The sequence below is a fragment of the Chlorocebus sabaeus genome, chromosome 12 (assembly GCF_047675955.1).
Source record: "Chlorocebus sabaeus isolate Y175 chromosome 12, mChlSab1.0.hap1, whole genome shotgun sequence".
Classification (NCBI taxonomy): Eukaryota; Metazoa; Chordata; class Mammalia; order Primates; family Cercopithecidae; genus Chlorocebus; species Chlorocebus sabaeus.
Window position 1 is genome coordinate 65713011 of NC_132915.1, and position 24385 is coordinate 65737395.

General features: G+C 45.6%; 1 protein-coding gene across 2 annotated transcripts in view; it reads right to left on the bottom strand.

Moving 5' to 3' along the window:
• Positions 1–24385, bottom strand: part of PAX5 (paired box 5) — a 196667-nt gene that overhangs the window by 162526 nt on the left and 9756 nt on the right. For both annotated transcript variants that reach the window (XM_007968719.3, XM_007968720.3), the window contains exons 2-5: positions 20327–20492; positions 14615–14812; positions 6177–6241; positions 2369–2497 (exon numbers count right to left, since the gene is read on the bottom strand). In XM_007968719.3, the coding sequence (XP_007966910.1) occupies positions 2369–2497; positions 6177–6241; positions 14615–14812; positions 20327–20492 (558 nt within the window). The remainder of the gene's footprint in view (positions 1–2368; positions 2498–6176; positions 6242–14614; positions 14813–20326; positions 20493–24385) is intronic.

Consider the following 24385-nt stretch of genomic DNA (forward strand, 5'->3'; position numbering starts at 1 on the left):
TGGACTACCCCAAGTCTTTGTGAGGATCAGGACTCGACCATATATATCAGAACTGGAAAGATTTCAAAGATCACCCAGGCTGGGAACAGTGGCTCATGCCTGTAATCCCAACACTTTGGGAGGTCTAGGCAGGCAGATCACTTGTGGCCAGGAGTTCAAGACCAGCCCGGGCAACATAGCAAAACCCCGTGTCTATTTATTAAGAAAAAAATTTCAATTAAAAAATAAAAAAGATCATCCAATACCACATCTGATTCTTGATACTCTGTATGGCAGCCTGACAAGTGGCCACTTAGTCTCTGCTTACATATCCCCAGAGACAGGGCGCTCATTACCTCCCGAGGCATCTCCTTTTATCCCTAGGCCACTCTCATATGTGCAACTTGGTTCTTTTTAAACTGAGGTGAAATCACCTCTGCATCCTGGATGAAGAGGGATCTGATACAGCATCTGGGAACACCTTGAGGCTCTGGGAACAGCATCTGGGAACACCTTGGCACAAAGAAAAGCAGAATAAGCGAGACTGGATTGCTGCCTTCAAGTATCTGGAGGCATGGAAGGAGGAAGGAATGAGATCTCATTGCATGGCCTTAGAGTTAAAGTGTGTGGCCGATGTAGAGGTGATTTCACCTCAGTTTAAAAAGAACCAAGTTGCACATATGAGAGTGCCAAAATATCCCTAGAGCCTCAAGGTGTTCCCAGATGCTGTATCAGATCCCTCTTCATCCAGGACACAATCCCATTTGTCACTGTCCCTCTTAAAGGTCAATACCCCCAAATGGGCTGCCGTCCTCTGGGAGTGATCTGAGTAGTACAGAGTAGTCAAGACCAACACCACCCACATTCTGAAGATGCTATACCTTGTAAAGAAGCTTGAGGGGCAAAACCATGACTGCTGGTCAGACTGCAAGCCAATATAGTACTCCGAAAACAAAGTAAAACAATGCCTCCAGGCGAGAACCTGTCTGTTTGGTGATAAACATCAAACTATATTTTTTCTTTCCCCAGAAATCTCCGCCTGGATCCCTCAGCCTCCGAGGAAGTCTCACACAATCTGTCCCTCCACCGTGAACAAATATATCCAGGCCCCAGTTTAGGCACATCTGCTGTGAGTCCAGGTGACAATGGGAGAAAAGATGACACCATCAACCTCATAAACCAACAAAGATGGCAGGCCCACTGCCTCCTGCAGCAACACAGCACTGCAGCCTACTGAGTTAAAGACTTCTGACATCTGCTCAGGAGCGGCAGGAGCAGAAGAGAGAGGCCAGGCAGGTTCCAAAAGCCGTGAATCATCCACACACACCCCCACGGTTCCAAACCCAGGCCACCGGCTCTGCTTCTGCACTGCTGGCAACATGCAGGCCACAGGCCAATCCACGGCTGGGCCGACTCAATTTTCTAGTTACAGATCTTAAGTACTTAGGCATGTGCTCACGAGAACACACATCCCTTACACGGAGCTGAGAAAGGGAATTGTGCCGAGGAACAGAATAATTGAATCAAGATTTCTGTCACGCTGCTCTCAGGCCCTAGACCACAGCCCTGGTTTTTTTTTTTCCTTTTCCTGACTAAGGTTTTACAGACTCCCTGGGGGTCTTTTCTTCTCTCAAACCCATTAATGTCAGCCAGTACTGGCAGCCCATTCAGGGGAAAGGTGCCTCGGTTAAGGTGTCCTGCGTCCAGGACGGAGGTGGCTGGCTCTGGGGACCCAGGCACCACACGGCCCAGCCCGTGGAGGGCCTGAGAAAAACCAACCAGGAAGATTGTCATCTTTGTAATCCCTCCCAACACCCCCGCACTCCTTCCTTCCAGACCCAAGGGCAAGGATGAGATGATTATTAATTTCCTCAGCACCGCCCGCAACACCATCACCAGGGCTGAAGGCCTTCTCTGCTGAGACGTGTGCAGGGCCCTTCAGAGAACCCATCTCTCCGCCCACCCAACGTGTGCCCCTCTCACGGCTTTGCCCAGCCCCCTCTCTCCGGTCCAAAGCTTCTCCACAAAGTGGACTTGGGTGTGGAGCCCAGCACACCCTGCCCTCGGGCGGCATATCTGCACGCACACAGGGTCTTCTTAAAGGCCAAGCTCAGGCCACAAGGGCTCTGCCAGGCCCGGGGCTTCTGTCCAAGGGGTGACCGCGGGGAAGGCCAGCAAGAATGCCACAGTCACCCTGCTGCCTGTCTGCCCTTGCGGAGGGCTCAGCCCTTTCCCGTGTTCATGAAAAGGACAGAGTGCGGACAGAGGGACTCGCTCCTCTGCAGGTAAAGGGGGTGCTCGCGGGCACCTCTGCTGCCACCTGCGACCGAGCGCCCGAAACGGACCCCATGAGGCGCATCCCCGACGGGGCCGCGCGGGCCTCTCTTACCTTCGTCTCTCTTGCGCTTGTTTGTGTCGGCGCTGGGGGACGTGATGCCCAGGATGCCGCTGATGGAGTACGAAGAGCCGGCGGAATCCGTGCTCACCGAGGACACCTGCGTCACGGAGCCCGTGGACACTGCGCGGAGAAAGACGGGCTGTAAGGGCCGCAGAGGGCTGAGGGCCGCGGGCAGGCTGTCACCGCACGCGGGGCTGGGGGCGGCTGGGAGGGAGCGAGTGCAGACGGGCAGGAGGCTCTGAGGACCCTCGCCCTGCTGAGGCGGCCACACCAGGGCCACCAGCGCGGGCCTCGGATGGGCCATGTGCTCCAGTTCTCTGCGCTGGGGGGAGGAAGGAGAGGGGTGGGCACTGAGGAGGACTGACCCCTGCAGAAAGGAACAGGGGGACACGGGGACAGGAAGGGCACTCGCTCAAATTCCAGCCTTTCCATGGATACAGAAAGCAGGGGATGGAGAGGAGAAAGAAGGGAGCCGGGGCCCACCAACAGCCAGTGCTAAAACAAAACAAAACAAAACAAAAACAAAAAACCTGGAATTAGGCATTTCCCCACCTGCCTGCACACCCAACCCTGTGTGCAAACACAACTACCTGAGTGCAAACTCACGAGCTCAGCTAACAAACTCCAAACCACAGAGTGCCCCTTCTTTTTACAGTTTTCTCCCTGCCTTTTCTCCTTCCAGTTTCCCTGAATTTGATTTTTAACATTAATTATGACAATAAGGATAACAAACATTTTCTGAGAACTTACTCTGTGCCAGGCATTGAGGCATTATCTCATTTAATTCTGAGAAAAATAATAGAAGCTAGGAAATGTGATAATCCTATTGGAAAGGTAAAACTCAGAGAAGACAAGTGGCCCACCCAGGATCACACAGCTAATAAGAGGCAGAGAACCTGGTGCCAGGGCTCACGCCTGTAATCCCAGCACTTTGGAAGGCAGACGTGGGAGGATCACTTGAGCTCAGGAGTTCAAGACCAGCCTAGCCAACATAGCAAGACCCACCAAAAAACTTTTTAAAAAATTAGCCAGGTGTGGTGGTACAAGCCTATAGTCCCAGCAACTCAGGAGGCTGAGGCAGGAGGATCACTTGAGCCCAGGAAGTCGAGGTTGTAGTGAGCTATGATTGTGCCACTGTACTCCAGCCAGGGCAGCACAGCAAGACCCTGTCTCAAAAGTAAAAATAAAAAATAAAAGACACAGAGTGGCGATTTGAACCCAGAGACGAAAGCCTTAATCCCTATAACTAATCCACTTCTCACTAATAAATAATGAAAAGCAATAATATACTTCACATGAATGCAGTACTTTTCATTTGATGATTGCAACAGCCCAGAGTGCTATTATTTATCCCCATTTATCAAATGAGGAAACTGAGGCTCCACAGGGAAAGTGATTCAGTCATCTAGCTAATAAACAGCGACATCAGAACTTAGCCTTGGGTTTACTTACTTAAAGTCTACATTTCCCCTACGCAGAGACAGGGGCAGTGGTTGGTGACTTACTGTGACTGAGGCTAGGTCTCAAAGTTCCTAAGAATAAGAATTGGATGGGAGGCAGGGGGCAACTTTTGTGCAAGTTTCACATTAACTTCTGGCCCCAGAATCCTAGGGAAAGATCAGTCCATCAGCAGGGGCCTCTCTAGCTATACAGCTGAATTGCCATTTCTGGGCTGTGGGAATTCTTTCTTGGTTCATTAAAACCTACAGACCAATCTCAGACACACTTCCTTGGGCTATAACCAGCTGGAGGCAGGTGGAGCCACCTTTGACTCTTAAGAGTAGGAAATCACTAGAAATGGCGGTGACTGCCTGAGAAGCCCTTCACGGCTTCCCTTTGGAGCAGATCCAGCTCCTGGCTCCTACAAACCTAGAGGGAGCCATGCCTTTCTTCTTACATTTCAGTTTGATCTTACATCTTCCTTAAGAGACACAGAAGCAGAAATTGTTAACTTCTCTTTTTCTTCACCAGAAGAAGCTCCTTAAAATAGATTTATGCAAATCCCACAACCTTTTCTGTATTAACATGTAAAAAACAGAGGAAGAAAGAAGATCCCAAGTCACTTGGTACTTTAAACAACAACCACCATGTATAACCAAGGCTCATCATGTTGCTGGCAGAGCCCATGACATTTGTTTTGGTGTTTTGTGATTGCTCTAGGCTCAAAAGACCCAGATTCCACTTCTGGCTCCACTACTTACCGGCAACATGACCTAGGGCTAGTTATTTCATCTCTCTAAGTTTCAGTTTCATCACTTCTCGGTAAGTTTGTGAACTCTAAGGGGCTATATGTATGCGAGATATAATTTAATTTAAAAATTTCTGGAACAGAACAAAACATGCTGCTGACCTACAGTAGAATTATTCCTCTAAACCAAATGAAAGAATATTAGCAGTTACACCTATCTGATTTTCAGTGCTATGTGACCTGAAATTGTTGGTCAGCTACAAGTGAAATCTCAGCAACAAATATTCCCCCAGAAAGCCTTCCTTCACCCTCTTCACCCTAGCCCAACAGAGCTGGTGCTTCCTTCCCTTCTGCCCCCACGGCACCCATCCCTTCTTCTTGAGCTTCATGTCTGTTTTGCAAACTTCTCTTCATTATATTCCCCCTTTACCTTGAGAATGGGGATCGTGTCTTCCCTTTCTTATAGGCTTGGCCTCTGATGCCAAGGTCTGCACCGCAGGGACTTAGCAGACACTTTCTGAAGGGATTACTAAATGAGGAATTATTTCATGGCAGGGAGGAAATCTGTCTTACCTTTATCCAAAGAGCCAACCATGGAGGATCAGAGGCCTCAGCGAGCACCTGGTTAGTGCCCCTCCATCAACAAATGAGGAAACTGAGGCTCAGGGAGGTGAGAGGACTTTTACATTTTACTGGGTGAGTTAATGACAGAGTTGGAACCAGAGGCCAGGCCTCTGCCCCTTCCCCATAACCGTGTGAGTTCAAGTTTTCAGTTAAAGAAGGAGTAACTGAAGTGTGAAAATGTTATACAATCTGAGGTGTGATTCTACAGGATTGACTGTGGCAACCGGAAGAGACTTGCTGAATCGTTGCCCACTTTCTTATATAGTACAATAACTTTTCCCCCAGCTAACCAGTGGTGTATCTTGTATCCCAAGTGGAGAAATAATACACCTTAAATAGACACGTGTCATTTCACAATCTTTGAAGGGAAGACAAAGGACATTTCTGAACTCTTGAGCACTAAGAAGTATGACTCCTCTGTTGGGTCACGGCCACTCCCAGACGTCACCTGTGAGCGCCGGAAACCCCACTGGCAGCCCTTGACAGTTCACAGAGTTCATGAGATCGAAGCAAGAGAGAGAGAAAGTAAGTTTGGGAACTTTTGCCACATCTTCACTCAAGACTGCAAGTGCACAAAGAATTGTAGAAGGGCTGGTTGATAGAAGAAAAAAACACATTCAAAACTACTTACTGACTAATGATGCAGAAAATGTTATGAATAAGTATCCCTTTCTTGATTTATTACTTTAATTATCTGACATTCTATAGACCCCCATTAGTGGATTTTTTTTTTTTGGCTTAGATTTCAATTTTCTGTCTCATGGTGAAAGCTATTTATCATAATAATCAGTAAAATTCAAAACCTTTTAGCAGTATTTATAAAATTCATTTACCAGGTTCAGCCCTTGGAGAATGACAAAGAAGGCGCATTAGTACGTGTGCTGAAGTGTTTTATGCAGAATTATCTGTCCATAAGAATGATTAAAAGTTCTTTAGAATATTTGGAGCCCATTAGATTTTTAAATTTTTTTTAAAAGTTCCTCTTACCTATGCTGTGACTGGAAGCTGGGACTGGTTGATTGGGTGGCTGTTGTACTTTTGTCCGGATGATCCTGTGGGCAGTTGGAAAAAAAAAAAAAAATGGCTATTTACCGTCAGGAAGGAGAAGAGACCTCAACCAGCTATGCACAGACAACCAGAAAACTCATACCCAAACTGGGCCATGGATTGAGCTGAGGCAGAGGGGCAGAGGTGGAGGGAGATTATAAACCCAGGCTTGGAATCTGGAGGGTGGAAGGTTTATGGACTAATCCCAACTTTGCTTCTGTTTTCCTGGGTGTCTTTGTATAATTTGCACCCCATCTCTGGGCTTCAAGTGCCTCTTCTGAAGAAAGAGGACGATGTGTTAACATTACAAGTAAGCATCCCTATCTCGAGTATAGCTCTAGCTCCATAAGAGACTCATTGACTTTAGGGAGTCCTTCCCTTCCCTAGACCTCAGCCTCCCATCTGTGGAATGAAGGAACTGAACTAGGTAACCTCCCTGTCCTCTGGCAGTGCTCATGTGCTAGTTTCTCTGCCCTAGAGAACACATAAGGAGGGATAACATCCCTTCCCCTAGGAAGTTGCCAAGGGAGGGATGTATGTGTTGTTCTGATACTAGGGAGGATCAAAGTGCTGCCAGGAGACATCTGATTTGGCTTTCTTAAGAGGAAGCCTACCTTGCCCCAGACCTCATGGAAAGGATCCAAAGGGCTGGAGCCAGTGATATCCTGGCCTGTCTTTTCAGAGACCTTGCTCACATTCTAATAGAAACTCCACTGTGACGTTGACCAAGTCCATTCCATTATGGACCTCGATACAATGACGGAGTTGGAACAGACCACTCTACTTATTTTAAGTAATCGAATCATTTTTGGAAAAGAAAAAAGATCTTATGAAAAAGTCCCGTACATAAAAGAGATAATAGCAGTACTGCCTTCCCTTGGCCACCTGACCACTCTAACATTCTTCTGCAGAACCTTAGGCTCTGAGGAGTCTGTAGACTTCCAGCAAGGACAATGCATGTGCAAGACCGCAAGCCCGGAGCATCTGAGAGCAGCAGAACAGGGCCACGTCAAAAGCTCCTTGGGATCTACCAGAAAGCTCCTTCTTTGGCATTTGGGAGAAGAGTGGGTCATAATAAAATGTCCAGTTTCTTTGGGAAAGTTCTATTCCAGTCTCAAACTATTACCTTTTGAAAGGACATTTATTAGAGTTTTTCCTCATTATAAAAGTAATATGTGTTCATTGTAGACTCTTTGGACAGCATGGGAAAGTATAAAGCAGACATCTAAAAAACATATTTTGGTGTATTTCCTTTATACCAACATTCCTGGGCATATTTAGAAATATCCATTTTTCTCTTAACAAAATCAGGAGTTGCCATGTATACAGTTTTTTGTTGTTGTTGTTTGTTTTGAGACAGAGTCTTGCTCTGTTGCCCAGGCTGGAGTGCAGTGGTGCGATCTCAGTTCACTGCAACCTCCACCTCCTGGGTTTGAGTGATTCCCCTGCCTCAGCCTCCCAAGTAGCTGGGATTACAGGCACACGCCACCATGCCCAGCTATTTTTTTTTTTTTTTTTTTTTTGAGACGAAGTCTCTCTCTGTTGCCCAGGCTGGAGTGCAGTGGCATAATCTTGGCTCACTGCAACCTCCGCCTCTTGGGTTCAAATGATTCTCCTGCTTCAGCCTCCAGAGTAGCTGGAACTACAAGCGCATGCCACTGCCTAATTTTTGTATTTTTAGTATTTTTAGTAGAGAAGGGGTTTCACCATGTTAGCCAGGCTGGTCTCGAACTCCTGACCTCAAATCGTCCGCCCACCTTAGCTTCCCAAAGTGCTGGGATAACAGGCGTGAGCCACCTCGCCCAGCCTCCATGTATACAGTTTTGCATCTTGCACTTTTCATGCATCATTCTATCAGAAGCTTTTTCACATTCCAGACCATTAATATCTGAAAGTTTATTCTGAGGATGCACTGGGTCTCCAGCTTGTACAAATGAAGAAGAAGGACAGAAGTAACAGGTGGGTGCCTCCCCTTAAACTCAATGGGCAGTAGCCTCTGCCCTCTCCGATCTTACAGCTTGGTGCTGGGCACCAAGGGCACTCCGTGTCCTCAGCTGATAGCCTGTGAATGGACTTTTCTGTTCACCCTATAGTCTCACCACACACACAGGTCATCTGGAGCCTGGCTACTTGAGCTTAGCAAGGAGCCTCTTGCCCTTTTCTAATCAGTCAGCTTAAATGTTCCCTCAAATACATTCAGATTGTTGGTTTGTTTTCCCTAATATTCAAACCACTTATTTTAACTAAGCAAACTCGAAGCATATTGGACAAAGTTCTGGGAGTGAGGTTGTCTTTTCAGTCACCTGGAAGTAAGCTGGCATCTGATCTAATGTTTACATTTTTGTGTATATCACTGTCTGTGTGTGTGTGTGTCTATAGAGATATTGCTGGATATGTCAATATATGGATATACCAGACATAAATATAGTTACATATAAATATATGGCAAAAAAAAGCCACTGTAATTCAGCTTAAAATCCTTACTTTTCAAATCATTGCCTGGCTACTAAATTTGTATGTAAACAAAGCAAAGAAAATTATGTTTTCCTCATTTTCTTTTAAAATGTTATAAATATGACTGGAAAGCATTATTAATTGCTATAGGTCATTAAGAGGCAGCAGTAGCATAGTGTACAGGCTCTGGAACTAGAGACCACTAGAGTTTGAATTCCAGTCCTCTGGCAATTTACCGGCTACGTGATCTTAGGTAAATTACTCAACCTCTCTGTACCTCAGTCTCTTCATCTGCAAATGGGACTAAGAATCATTCCTATCCCATAGGGTTACTATTAGGATTAAATCAATTAATTACTTAAAACAGTGGCTGCTACATACTAGGTACTCCATAAATGTAAGATGTTATTTTCAGTGGTGACTTTGTAAAGATTAATGACTAGCTGCAGTCCTAAAATGTTCATATTTTTCACATTTGCTTTAAAAAGCACAAGGTGAGGGCGGTGGGGGAGTGAAGATGCTCAATGGGTACAAAAAAAATAGAAAGAATGAATAAGACCTAGTACTTGATAGCACAAGAGGAGACTATAGTTAGTAATAATTTAACTGTACATTTAAAAATAAAAGAGTGTAATTGGGTTGTTTGTAACACAAAGAATAAATGTTTGAAGCGAGGCATACTCCATTTTTCATGGTGGGATTATTACTCATTGCATACCTGTACCAAAATATCTCATGTACCCATAAATATATGTATATATATACCTACTATGCACCCATAAAAATTAATAATAATAATAATAAAGCACAAGTGGTCCCCTTGGAAGCTGGGGAGGGGAAGGTAACCATTCTCACACTCTGTTTTAAGGCTGCAACCGGGCTGTTCTTTATAAAGGGGGATCTCAGAGTTACAGGGAAGCCTCTGAAGCCACCCCCAGGGGTGAGAGATTTTGTTCATCTGCCTTTAGCAGTCACCAAGTAAAAACAAAGAGCATCAGCTTCCACCGAGAAGAAACTGTAGTGGGAAGAACAAGACTGTAATTGAATCATAGCAACTCTAAACAAATTTAAAATTTTAAAAATGACAGGCTGTCAAGACTCATCCAATGAGAGCACGCTCAGGACCTTTCCTAAGCCAGAGATGGTTGGGCTAAGTTGGCGGTCACACCAAACTGCACATCCTTTACCTGCTGAGCGTGAGCAGGATCCCGGCTGCCGTACTGCACAGCACACTAGACTGTCCAAGAGAGGAGGGAGCTCAGCATCAAAATCTTCCTATGGATGAGGAAACTAAAGCCCAAGATGTTCAAATGACTTGCCCAGAGTTGCACAGCAGCGAGTCAGCCCAGACTCCCAGCTCCCATGCCCCAGCATTTTACTTTAAGCCACATTCAAAGGAAGCTCGGTCCCTCTGCTAAATACTTCCTATGTGAGGCATAACGGTTATTTGGATTTCAAACCCACTTAGAATTTGAGGTTTAAAACTCTGAGGGACTTTGTGGCATTTAAGGATCCCATGGAAACATCACTCTTCCTTCTTTGAAAGGCTAGGCTTCTCACCATCATCCCACGCTCCCCGCCCCACCACCAGTCCTCACAAAATTACAGTGAAAGAGAAAATCATGGTGCCTTGAAAAAGGAAACATGAAAATAAGGCTGAAGAAACACCCACATCTATGGCACTGAGCAAATTGCCATCAATGCAGTAAGAAGCTGAGAATCCAAAACCCAGGGGTCCAACTGTTCCAAGCTGTGAGGGGCCCCACAGGTGGCACCCAGGCCTGTGACTGTTGTGGAGAAGAAAGAGGACACAGATAGAAGTCAATGTGAGTGGATTGCTTGAGTCCAGGAGTTTGAGACCACCCTGGGCAACAAGATGAAACCCCATCTCTACAAAAAATGCAAAAAATTAGCCAGGCATGGTGGTGGCATCTATAGTCCTAGCTACATGGGAAGCTGAGGTGGGAAGATCACCCAAGCCTGGGAGATCAAGTCTGCAGTGAGCCATGATTGAGCCTGTGCACTCCAGCCTGGGCAACAGAGTGAGACCCTGTCTCAAAAAAACAAACAAATAAAGAAAGAGGAAATGGATAAACAATCTCAGAAGGCCTGCCACCAAAATTAGAATTAAGAGCAGAACTAACAAAACATCTTCCCCAGGGCCACCTCCAGCCTGGGACAAGTTTTGCTTACAGTATATTTGTTTTTATTTGAATTAGTTGCTAATATTTTTAAGTCGGGAGATTTTTCATAAATATCTGATTTCTAGCTTCTCTTGAAAAATCAGAACACCCAATAATACTGGCCCCACGTTCTCACATGACCCAACCAGTTGAAAGGCTAAACAGAGCTGCTCCTCTAAACTGGGAGTGCCACTTGTAGTCCCCACCCCTTGGCCACGGTGCTGGAATAGAAGAAGGAAGACCCCATTCCACCCACCATTTGGGTCAGCTTTGGGATGGCCACCTCCAGTGGACACTCAGGCTGGATTCCAGCAATCCCTGCAGGTTGTGCAGCCTCCCAGCACATGTTTGTCCATAAGAAGTCAAATGAACAAGGTGATCTATGTCCCAGGAAATCCCCCACCAGCCTAACAGAACTAGTTCAGTGATGCTCAACCTCTTGTCAGTCATGGTTTAGGTTGGTGCCCTGGAAGATAACAGGAAGGCACATACTCCTAGGGGTAAACCATGGAGACGCCCCTGTGGCTATGAGAATAGCCACAAATCCAGCCATCACTTCCTCCGCAGCTGTTTGAAATCAGGAAGAGTGAAAAGTTGCCTCCGAGGGAGGCAGGGGCTGGGAGAGCTGTGAACCCTCTTACACAGTGTCATTGGCAAGGCAGGCGTTTAGAAGCTGCATTCATCTGAATGCAGTGGGAGCTTTGCCTTCATCTGAAAAATAAAACTGTATGCTGGGATGGCTCTGGCTTTGGGGGGTTGGGGGTGGGGAAGGCAGCCACATGAGATTGTCCTACACTTAGTGAGCTGTCACTGAAGAGAGCAGGAAGGAGCCAGAGAATATTCCCAAAAAGAAGCCCCCAGCGAGGAGCACTGGAGAGGGCTAAGGATGAGAGAGGGCAGGCAGCCAGGCGGCAGAACGGGTAGCCTGCGAGGCTCTGAAATGGAGAAGAAAATACTTGTCCTCCCCCTTGTCTCTTGTCTCACAGATCCTCAGTTCTGTCACTTGCAGAGTCCTACAGGACAGTGGTGGAAAGAAACTAGCCCTCCTCTTATCATCGGGAAACCTGGGTTCTACCCCATGTCTATCTCCAAGTCACTGTTCTCTGCACTGTCCACCTTGGCCTCTGTTGCTACACCTGCCACAGGATAGAGTCAAGCCTTAAGGACTATAGGAGACCACAGACGTGAAAGCACCTTAGTGGCACAGACTGCCTGGCCATGGCTTTGAACAGCACACCCAGGACGCCCCTGAGGCTAGCCATGGTCCTGCAGCCAGCAGTTAGAACCTCCCCACAGCACAGGTCCAGGCAGAAAGCATCAGTGGGTCAGTGATCTCTCCCGACCACATATCCCATGCCCCTTCGCAGCTCTATTTGTAACCACTGCTCTAATTGCCTCATACATTTCTTTCACATCACTTCATTTTTGACTTAAATAAAGTTATTGTGTAAGGCAATTAGAGTTCCCTACTGTAAGTGGGTAGGTGGGAGTGTTGAGGGGGCGTTCACAAAGTTCACAAACTCACTGGTTTGGCATGTTACTTACATTTTTCTAAAATACATTAAAATAAATGTATTACAAAACAATGTGAATCCTTGCATCTTTGCATTATAGAGGATGTAAACCAATGCTCTGAAAATAAGTTATGCTCATCCTTCAAGGCATTTTTCATTGAAATTAGTTGCCTCCATTAAAAAAATATAGATTAAGCTAGGTGTGGTGGCTCACACCTGTAATTTCAGCACTTTGGGAGGCTGAGGTAGGAGGATTGCTTGAGCCCAGGAGTTCGATACCAGCCTGGGCAACATAGGGAGACCCCATCTCTACAAAAAAAAAAATAATAATAATTTAAATATAAAGATTTCACATACAGAAATATACATGCATACATCTACACAAGCCCCAGCTTCTGCCTTCTCTTGAAGAATGCAAAAAATCTGGCAAACACTGGACTCATGTTCCTGGCAGCATTCGGCTGGAGCTAAGAAGCAGTGCTCCTTTAATAGAACTTGTGCTGTCTAGCTTACCAGGGACCCAACCTCTCCCCATCGTCTTATGGCTGGCCTGCTTCCCTCATTACCTTATCTGCCTGGCCCCATGTAAGGCATTAGATTTTGTGACCCCCATGGACTACCTAAGGTTATCTTGCAAACCGCCGATTATATGTGTACTCTACGTTGGGAAACCTGTGGGTCCCCAAAGCCTGACCAGAGGTTTGGCTGATGTTCCTCTGCAGAGCAGGCCAGCTGCCTGTCATGTTGTTTTGTGTCATGGAAATCTTGCAAAGAGCCAGAAGTATGGGGCTCATAAAACACACTGGAGCCTCTTATAATCCAGAAAAAAGAACAGGAGTTATCCCCTCTTCCCCAAAACCTACCATCATCATTGTTACCTCCTCAGTAAGTTTGTCCAGGTGCATCAGGCTTCTAAGTGCATGTCAGAACCCCACCCTGGACAAAGAGCCCCTCTAGAACAGACCAAGAAACTGTGTGCCTGATTCTCCTCTATTTCCCCTGCACCGTGCATGATGTCAGGGCCTCTGTAAAGGTTTGCCAAGAGAAGAAAAACAGGCTAACCATTTACAAAATAGCAGGACTCAAAATGTGAACACATGCACTCCCACGGCGATCTGTGCATTTGAGTCATCACAGAAGGATCCACTATCAGGACAAGACGCTCTCACTCTAGTCTGACCGACCACCTCTTTCTGCCAGGAGTGAGGGTCCTCTATGCCCACACAAGCTCTGCACTGATGATGGTAGGGTGTGATTTGGAGAAATGGAAACTGTCCAGGTTTCCAGGCTGCTGCCTTCTCTTTTCTCTGCAGAGTTTAGAGAACCATCATTTCTGTTCATCTCTGAACTTCATTCCTAACTCTGTGGGTTTAAATGGAGTTGAGATTGCATCATCTACAACAGAAAACTTTCTTCCATACGTTTATTTTTAAAGCTCTGAGAGCACCCTTCCATGTATCTTGGATCAGACTGGAAAGGAAAGGGAGCTGTGTGGCTCCCAGGAAGATCTTGTGCATGACACCCAGGGTGTTTCTCTGGTTCTTTCTCTCCATGTGTAAGATTCCATGTGTGAGTTGGGAAGAGGACAACTCCATTGCTCCAGAGCATCTTAGCATCCTGGACAACACCCCTGGAGTTGAAGACGCACATTAGAGCCACTGGGGTTCTGGGCTCTTGGAGAATGGAAGAGCCTTGTCAAGGTCCCACTTCGAGTTTGTGGCAGAGCTGGAACAAGGAGCCAAGTCTCCCAACTCCAAGTCAGAGCTATATTCCCCTCACTCACTGGCTCAAGCTCCGCCCAAACTGGAGGCAGGATTTTCTTCCTGGGAACCTTTGAGATGGGCCAATGCCGAGACCTTGAGCCTAGGTTTACAGGGACAGCAACATTTGTGAAGGCCTAGTCAGGACAATTCACTGCGAAGTGTTCCACACATATAGGTGGGTGGTAAAGGGAGGGATAGAAATAACTCTGGGCTCAGAAGAACCTCGAGCAGCCAGAGTGTTGGCATGCTCCCCTCTCCCTGGGCCTAGGACTCCTACCCACTTTGGAAAGAAGAGAAGGGCAACAGAGACCCAGCGGGCCCCATTAGCATCTCTCCTGTTCAGTAACCCCTAAGGGGCTTTGGTGAAAAGAGAGACCAGATCTTCAGGAAAAGCACATGCAGAGCCTCCAGAACACCCTGCCATCCCCCCAAATCCCCAGCCCCCACAGGCACGAGTCCCTCACCTGTTGATGGAACTGACGCTAGGCACGGTGTCATTGTCACACACCCGCTCCGCCAGCAGCCGGTCCCTGATCTCCCAGGCAAACATGGTGGGATTTTGGCGTTTATACTCAGCGATTTTTTCCACCACTTTGGGTGTGGCGACCTTTGGTTTGGATCCTCCAATTACCCCAGGCTTGATGCTTCCTGTCTCATAATACCTAGGACCCAAAGAGAAAGAAGCTTAGCCATGAGGAACCAGTAAAGTGGATGTTGGCAACAAAATAATGGGCTACTTGGTCCAGGAATCGTCTGGATCTGCACGTTCCAATACAGTAGCCACCAGCCAGATGAGGCTTTTGAACATTTGAAATATGGCTAGTCTGAATCAAGATGTGCTGTAAATATAAAACACACACCGAATTTTTAAAACAGTACCAAAAAAAGTAAAATATCTCAATAATTTTGATAGTATGTTGAATGTTTGATATTAAGTTATATGTTGAAATAACCATTTTTATATATTGAGTTAAATAAAATATATAATTAAAATATAATACCTCTTTTTTTTTTTTTTTTTTTTTACTTTTCTTAATGTGCTACTAGAAAATTTTAAATTGCATACACAGCTCTTATAGTATTTCTTTTTTTTTTTTTTTTTTTGACATGGAGTTTCGCTCTTGTTGCCCAGGTTGGAGTGCAATGGCATGATCTCAGCTCACTGCAACCTCTGCCTCCTGGGTTCAAGTGATTCTCCTGCCTCAGCCTCCCGAGTAGCTGGGATTACAGGCATGCGCCACCACGCCCAGCTAATTTTGTATTTTTAGTAGAGACGGGATTTTGCCATGTTAGGCTGGTCTCAAACTCCTGAACTCAGGTGATCCGCCTGCCTCGGCCTCCCAAAGTGCTGAGATTATAGGCATGAGCCTCCGCGCCCGGCCAGTCTCTCATTGTATTTCTTTTGGACAGCACTGGCTAAGCATTAAAAAAATTCTTTCACATTGATTTACCATTTTATAGTTTACAGAAAACTTTCGAGTCAGTTTTCCCATTTTATCTCTCACAGTTCTAAAGTACATAAATTGCTTTGAATTAATGAATGAGTGAATGAACAAATAAATGAAAAGGTCCTGACCTACAGGTATAAAGCAGAGATTCATCAAGGTTAAACAGTTTTCCTAGGGTCACACAAGACCAAATGGGCAAGCCAGGGCTGTGGCCCAGCCTCTTGAACTAAAATTTCCCCAATAAGGTACCTTACACTTTTGATTTGCCAGCTCTTCCAAGCCCTAGCACAATCTCCAGCATTGTATGAAACTATCCCCTGAAATGCAACTTATTTTTCCATAAGAGAAAAATAATAATCTTGGTGTAAAATTAAAAGGAATGTTGAATTGCAGAATTATCTGAAAATATGTATTGTAAGTCAAAACCCAAGCAATCGGAAAAACCAACCACAAGTCACAGCAACTCTTCCAGAGACCTCCCCTGAGGTAAATGGCTGTTTCTAAGGACATTTCCATGCTATCAGCATTTGCTCATTAAGGAAAATAGGATGTCAGGATTTTACAGTAAAACCGAGACCAAGAAGAAGAGTGCCATGAAAGATCATTTCAGGCGGAAAAAAAAAAAAAAAAATGACATGATTCCTTTTCTGAATCTGAGCCATCCCTGGATGTCTCTCTCAATATTTACAGAAGAATTCTTGATTTCCTTTTCCAAGAAAATTAACTTGCAGTTGAATCTTTTTTAAAAAACCAAAAAGACATTTTTTAAATGACTAGTAATTTTCAAACCTCACAAGAGTTGATGATAGGCAAGGGAACGAGGTGATTCTGAGATGTGTAGAAAATGTTACCCAAGATTCCTGGTCACATTTATAGAGATGCTGAAATTCTCAGCCTGGGTAAGTTTGGGTAAGGCCAAGTTAGTGAATATCCTAAAAGAGATGAAATAATTTGGAAGCAGTGATGTGATAGTGAAATGTCTGTTTTTCATTGAAAAGAGTGAGTCATTTGCAAATTTTGACCATAAGGCAAAAACTCAACTTATCTTCCTTCTTTCTAAACAATTGCTTTCAGCAATTTACCTGTAATTGCCAAAAAGTTATTACTCACAAACAACTTTTTAACAATATCCCAAAAAAGCCAGAAGTCTAGAAAAGCACCCTAAATCAAGGCACACAGCAATCTCTGCAGCTTCCAATTGTCCTATCAATTTTATAATGTAAAGCCAATTTTTACTATAACACAACTAATTACAATTCAGCCACAGCGCCCTGTAGTTTACAGAGCTCTTCCTCGAATTATCTTGATCCTCACACTAACCCTGCAAGGCCACAGGCATTTATAGAAGGAAAAATAAACGATCAGAAGACTAAGTGACTTGCCTAACTCCCTTCTATAGTTAGGGACAGCCCCAGCTTTCAAACCTGACTGTAAATTCAGTGCTCTTCCCGCTAGAGCAAGCTGCTGCTTTGCTTATAAAATTTTAAATAATAATAATAATAAAGATCCCTTGCAATTGCCAAGAACTTTACTATTTACCAGGCCAGGCATTTTCACATGCATTTTTCATTCATTCACTCACTCAATAGTCACCGGGTGTCTGTTAGGACAGGCAGAATCTCAGGGAAGGGGTTATGGACATTTAGACAACCCTGTCCTGGATACTCAAAATGTGTTAGTTGAATGGGACTGCAACATTCACATAGCAAATCTGAGAGGGTGGCAGGCTGAAAGCTCCCCCCCAGCCCAGCCCCAGCTTACATGGCTGGTGGGTGGCAGCACACAGGGCTACCTGCCCATCCCACCTGAGCAGTGCCAACCGTGGAAGGCTGTGGCCTTGACATGAGAGATCTCCGTCGTCTTTTTGACTGACACATGGGCCAGGCACTTGGAAGGCAACCCTGACACTCTCGAAACCCCAACTCGAAACTGTGTCAAATGAGGATTCAGATTTAATAACTATCCTTTCATCTCAGCAAAACAGCCGTGCAGCCCCTTGGCTTACAGACAAAAGACGAACGGCAGTCACCAACACACAATGTCCTTCAGTGCAAACAGCATTAGTTTAGCAGTCAAGAGGTGTAGGTGGCTCTGATGCTAACTCTCTGTGTGATCTTAGCCAACTTACTTAGCCTCTCTAGGCCTCAATTTTCCCATTTATACAATAGGGGAAGTATGTTTGCCCTGCTTGCTTTGTGAGGCTGTTTTGAAGACAAAAATACAGACGGTTGAGAACAAGCTTTGCAAAACATAAAATAAAGAGCACGTGCGGGGGATTAAAATCCCTAGTGTTTCTTATTACTGTGTAACCTACCACCCAATTCCAATGACCTGAACCTCTCAACCAGGCTCCAGTGAAAAAAGACAGCAGCCAGGCGCTGGGTGAATTTAACTCGGCCTCAGATGCCACTGTGCTGCGCCTCTCAATCCCCTCCGAAGGCTTGAGCTCTGTAGACTGAATGCCCACACTCCTGGCAGACCGCCCACCTTCCTGAGATGACAGGGGTCCCTGTGTGCCCCAGGGACTTTGCCTGCCTTGCCACACACTCTGAAAACCACAGCCACCACACATCGCACTCTTCCTACAATCTGTCACCTCTCGTGTGCCCATCAAATTCATTGGTGACCAAAAAAAAAAAAAAAAAAAAAAATCTGTGGATTGAACGGCCCCAGTTCAGAAATTCCCAGTTACACTGTTTTAGGGCTGAACTTGTTTCTTAAAAGGCAGTTCTAATTAGAGTGACATTTTGTCCACTGTGGTTCTTAGTTATGAAAATAATGAGCTATGAAATTCCAATTTATTGTTGACAACTTAAACGGCCAGGCACCGGAGCGGCGCGTAACTTCCGAGTGCCACTCTACCTAGTGACAAATCTATTCTGGCTGTGGGAGGCTGCCGGCTGGGCTTGGAAGGGTCCCTGTCTCCCTCAGTCTCCATGGGAGATTTGGAGGCTCCACAGCACCAGAACATGAGGACCCCGTGTTTGGATGTCCCCTCTGAAAAAGGCTCAGTATCTTGTCCTGATATTTCAAACAGCGAGCAAAATGTCGGCTCAGCAAAGATGTCTCAGCAAAAACAAAGGAAAGGCCTTCTTTCTCTCTCCCTCTCTCTCTCTCGGTACAATGAAGAGGCTCCACAAAAAGATATCTAGGAGCCTTTTGGCTTTAGAAGTCTGATGCTGAGATAGTCTAAAATATTGTGCTCGCTCTCTCTTTCTCCTGTCTTGTCATTTATCTCTCTTTCTATTTCTCTGCCTTTTAAAAATCACTCTCTTTTCTCTTTGTCTTCTTTTTCTCTTCTTCTTTTCTCTATCTCTCTGTCTTCCACTTTTCTTCTCTCGCTCCCATCCGCCTGCCTAAAACAACCATCTAACAAGAAAACCGTGCTAATGTCCTGCAATCGCCCCCTAACTCTGGGGTTCATTTGCTTTCTGAGTGCTAAACAGGAGTGAAGCCCACAGCCCCCACAGCTCAGGTAACCTGCACTGGGCTGAAGGATGAGGAATGAACCCTGGGATCAAGGTCCCCAAAGGAGCTGCCAGACCGCTGGTGCTAAAACTTCTTCCCTTGGCCTCAAGCAAGCAGCCTCCCCAAGGTTATTAGAAGCTGTTGCTCCTTCCATCTGAGAGAATTTCTTGAATTCCAGCAGATGAAAGGGAAGGAGCCAGCAGAAAGTCACAATGTCACTGACATACTTCAAAATATTTATTTCCTATTCAGGCGTCTGTGCTCAAACCATAATGCAAGTTACAGGACAAAGGATGTTTTCTGACCCGGGGAAAGAAATAGTGAGAAAGCACTGAACAGCTAAACCCAAGAAAGCTCCTGCCTGCCAGGGCAGACCTAAAACAAGATCTCATGCCCAGAAACAAATCTGTGGCTTTGTTTCGGGGGTATGGTGAGACCCACATGGTCTAGGGGTCCTTTAGGCGTCATCACAATCCAGGTACTGCCTGACTAGATAAACCTGTGTCAGTCACTTTGCCGCTCTAGGTTTGTTTTCTCATCTTAAAATGTGCTTCATTGGATCATGCGGAGGCCACTGAGAAAATAAACGGGAGTGCTAAAAGGCTGCATGGCCCTATGGGAGAAGCCTCATTGTTACTATTTTGTTTGCAGCAAATCACCAGGTCAAGTGGCAACTTTCAAATGTCACATTTGAAAGTTGGTGTTTGGGTTTTTTTTTTTTCCTCCTCTCTAATTTAACACATATTTTGGAAGCTTGTCACTACAATGGAAATAAAAACATAGAGAAGGAAAATACTGCAGCCCAACATAACAAGGTTGATAATAACCCAAAACTGAAAGTAATGGCTGACTTTTAAAAGTGGAATATGCTTTCAAAAACATTAAAATGAAACATTGAACTCTGGTTATGTGATATTAAGGATTTTCCAACCAGTCCTACTCAGGGACCCGGCCTCGCCTAGGATGTATAAGGGAAATTCCCAAGAACGTCTTTCTCTTGAGTTCTTTAGAACAATTCACCAGGCTTTCAGAAAACATGTCAACCCTCCTGACTAAGTCACCCTATTCCACATGTCACTAGAGACAGGGCTTTCCCAGGGCTACTTGGACTTGGGGCTTTGCAAACTCTAAAGCGCTCTGCGTGTGAAACAAAATGCCGTCATGATTCTCACTATGATACTGTCATATTGGACAGCTGCTGGGTCCTGTTTCAGGTCTTTATTTGAAAGATCAAGGGAAGCCTTGAGCTCCTGCCTTTACCTGCCAAGAATTTTGCTGACACAACCATGGCTGACCCGAAGCTGCCTGGAGATGTCGCAGGGCCTGACACCTTGATGAGCAAGTTCCACTATCCTCTGGCGGACTACATCCGGGAGTGGCCGTCCATTCACAAAAACCCCCCCAAGCTGATTCACTCCTCCATGTCCTGAAACAGATCAGAAACAAAAGGAAAGGGAAAGGGTGGTTAGAACCAGTCACATAGGAGAAGCACCGCTGTGAGGACCCAGAGCCCCTCTGATCACAAATGGCCGGCAGCCTGGATGTCTTGCGCCTGGAGTCCAATCGTGCAAACTATACGAAGTCCCCAGATTGCATTTTAAAATTAATCTTAGCCTTTGTCCATCTGCAGCCAGTCTGTTGAGCTATTGACAGCAAACATCCCCATACTATTATTAGCATTTTCCCTGTAATTTTTCTAAACAATGAAATGTGTGAAGACCTCAATGTAAACGAAATGGGCACAACTTATTATGTGATGCTGAGGTCTAAGGAAGATCTTGGGGAGAAAATATGCTTTAAAATACATCACATTTAAAGAGGAAAAAAATAAAACTTGTTTCCTTTTAACAAATGTCTTTAAAAGTGAAAAGAACAACTCCAATAAACATATATCTCAGGGAAAATTTTTAAATCAGCAATCTAATTTAAGGGCTAAGGAATTTTTTAAAAATTTAACAGCATCTGCAGAGTACTGAGGAAAACACCAACCATTGCCTTGTTTAAAACCCTCCCTTTAAGAAGGTGAGGCTGACATGCAGACTTGACCACTGTGCCTTCTCAAAGCACACAAAAGAAATGGGTCATAGCATCTTCTACACATAGTACATTCCACTCCACTGCACGGGGATTTGTTATAAAGGAGTTTCCCTGGAATTTTTACAATGTTTTGCAATTGACAAACAGCTTTATTTTGGTGCAGGGAAAATAAAGAAACCTACAAAAGCCTCTGGGTCCCAGGTTTTACAAGGGTCCTGGCATAGATTTTAAGTAAAAGGAGTCTGAGAAAGTGCCTCCTCCACCCTTCTCTTACATCAAGGTCCAACTGGAAGGACCCAAGGACCCAAGTAAATGAAGAACCAAACCAGTAAACACAGAGTGATCCAATGCAGCAACATCATTGACCTTACGGCTGTTAATTAGTCACTCACTGACGTTGCTGTTGACTGGAGCCCAAAGCCAAGTCAAAGCATTTATTGATGCTCCTGGCAGCTCAGAGGCAAAGGAAGGAGAAATTCCCTGAACCGAGACTGGGCTAGGACTGGACAGTTCAAGGGAAAGACCTCAAAGGTCTCACATGCATATATACACTCCAACTCTAAAACATGAAATATCCACCTCATCTCAGTTATTTCTTCCCAGTACTCAACTACTACCCAGGTTCATGAACCACATCTGAAATAAAGGGAGCAAAAACCCCCGTAATATAACGTATTTCCTAAAAACTGTCCAAGCAATCCACTCAAGTTTCCCATGAATATTTCCCAAAAATATTTCAGGCTCAGGCTTATTTCAAGGAAAAACACAATTTTATAGATAACTGAAGTACTTAGTTCCAGTTCTAAGCTGGATTTCTGATTTTCAAAATGATCTTTATTCAGTTTTGATTGTTCTAAAACACTCCAGATATAAGAAAAAGGAAAACCATTTCAAATAGGATTTTGCAGTTAGAAACATAATTGCATAGTTTTTCTAAAACAGAAAGACTGTAGCCACCCTGGTCAAGAGGCTTCAGAAGGCTTTGTTCTGGGGCTGGGAACACCTGTTTAAAAAGGTTGTACAGATCTTTCAAAAGCAGGCTGGATTTAAGTAAAAGAAAATGAATTCAAAATTGGTATAAGCTCATCTGGGAAAACAAAGGGCAGGCAAAGGAAGCTTAAACGCCCAGCACACTTTTGATATGGCCTGGGAGTCCAGTTATTATGGTCCATCTGCAATAGTCTGTTCTCTATGTCACTGACAATTGAGACTTTCTGCCCAAAACACAGTGGCAACCTTCAGAGGACTTACATTCCAAAAGCTGTCCTGCAGGACATTTGTGAGCACTGCAGGCTGTTTTGTATCATGGGAAAAACCCTAAAGGTCTCCTAGAGCCTGGTCTCTCAAGGTGAGAGCAGGTCCCCAAACCCTCTACCCTTGACCACATAGGCTGAGCTAGTAATGCTTTTTCACAATCTCATCTATAGGTCCACAGCTGACACCAGACTTGGTATGACCTGGGAGCCTCTTACCTTCCTCAGCTTCCTTGAAAGGTCCCCAAGCCCCTTTGGCCTTCCCCACCATCACAATCCCACCCAATGGAGCTCTTAGAAGGTGGTGGTGAGAAGGTTTACAACTATGGTGTGAGGAAGGTCACTTACTCTGGAACTGGTCAGAAGTGAAGTCCAAAGTCTGAATGAAGCAAGGCAGGATGGGGAACAAAAAGAGGAAAAAAGAGGTGTGTTGAGAGAAGTGCAAAAGTGGGAACTGAATGAGATAGACAAGCAGGAGAGACAGAGCCTGGAAAGGAAGCAGCAGGTTAGGCAGGCAGACGAGAGGGAAAAGGAATAGAGAAGCTACAATAGGCCAAGAAAAGAAAGATGAAGGTGGCACACAGCGAGAGGCAACAAGAAGAGAAACTGGAGGAAGCCCAGGAAGGGGCTTCTGGAGGACAGGGGACTTCTCTACACAGAGAAGTCTAGAGACTTCTTTGTTTTCTGGTCTTGGACAACCCAAGTCCCAGCCTGTACTTCCTATGGACTCCAATTAAGTAAGGACGCATCCCGTGAAAGGGGGACTGACACAGGGACAGAGGCAAACAAATCAGGTGAAGACCAGGAAACAGACCCACAGATAAAAGAAAAAGACAGGCCACAGGACAGGGCAGACTGGGCAGTGTTTGCAGGGGAGTGAGGAGAGAAAGACTGAATTGCAGAGGCTCCTGAGGCCCTTGTGGCTCTGGTCTGGAAAGGGCTGGCCTTCACAGATGCTCCTCAGGCCCTGATAAGGACATGCTACCCACCACAGGCCCTCCCAATACCACCAAAGACCATAGCTGAGCATAGGATTTTGGGGAAAGGGTCTTTGCTGACTCAGCCACAGATTGAGCTCCAGGGCCCCCATAGGATCATTAAAATTTTTCCTAGATGCACCAGAAAGAATGAAGGGGTACAGAGACAGGCAAACAGGGGCACAGGGAAAGGGCAGAGAATAAGTCTCCCTAATGGACTCTCCAATGCACAGATAGGTACTGACACATGTGGAAAGTCAGGCAGTAGACATAGATATGGTTAGACTAGACAGAGAGAGAGCTTTGCGTGTGTGCATACCCATTGCCCTCTCTCTGGAATCTGAGTCCCTCCCTCTCCCCTTCTGTGAACCCTCTGAAGCCTCATTTTTATGTCTTTGTCAGATGGTCAGGGAGACCCAAGAACCAGCTCCAGCTTTGCCAATGTGAACTTCCTGAGTCAGTCCTTTTGTCTCTCTGACCTCAATATCATATTCTGTAAAATGGGTGAAGCTGAAGGTTTAGGCCACCCTCAGGTAGGACACTGGCTATAAGTGTTTTATAACTGGTAAAGATACCTAGGGAAACAGCTCAGGAAGAGAGCAGGAGGTTACTGTGCTGATGAAAATGATGAGCCTGGAATAGTGGGTAGGGACTCCTCCAAACTCAGAAGGCCATTTCCTGGAAGCCCCTGCCCCTCTCCAAAGAAGCTATCCGGCTCTGAAGCAGTGGTGGGGGGAAGCAGTGGTAGGGGGATGGAGGCAGGGAGAGGTAACAGGAAGAAGAAACTGACAGGGCCAGGAGGAAGGTGAGGAGGTGGGACGTGATCTGATCCTCTACTACCTCAGCCACCTTCCAGGATCTACTGCGCACCCCACTCCCCATTGCTAGCAAGTTGGAGCCGAAGAGCAGGCCTATGTTGTGCAAGAAAACAGCTTTGGGCCTCAGAACCGAGAGTGCTTCCAGAGAAGCCAAGGTCTTGTACCAGCTCTGGAAGCTAGGCTAGATGGGGCCCAGCCCCCACTGTGCTGCCAGGGAGACTGAAAATGGGAGGG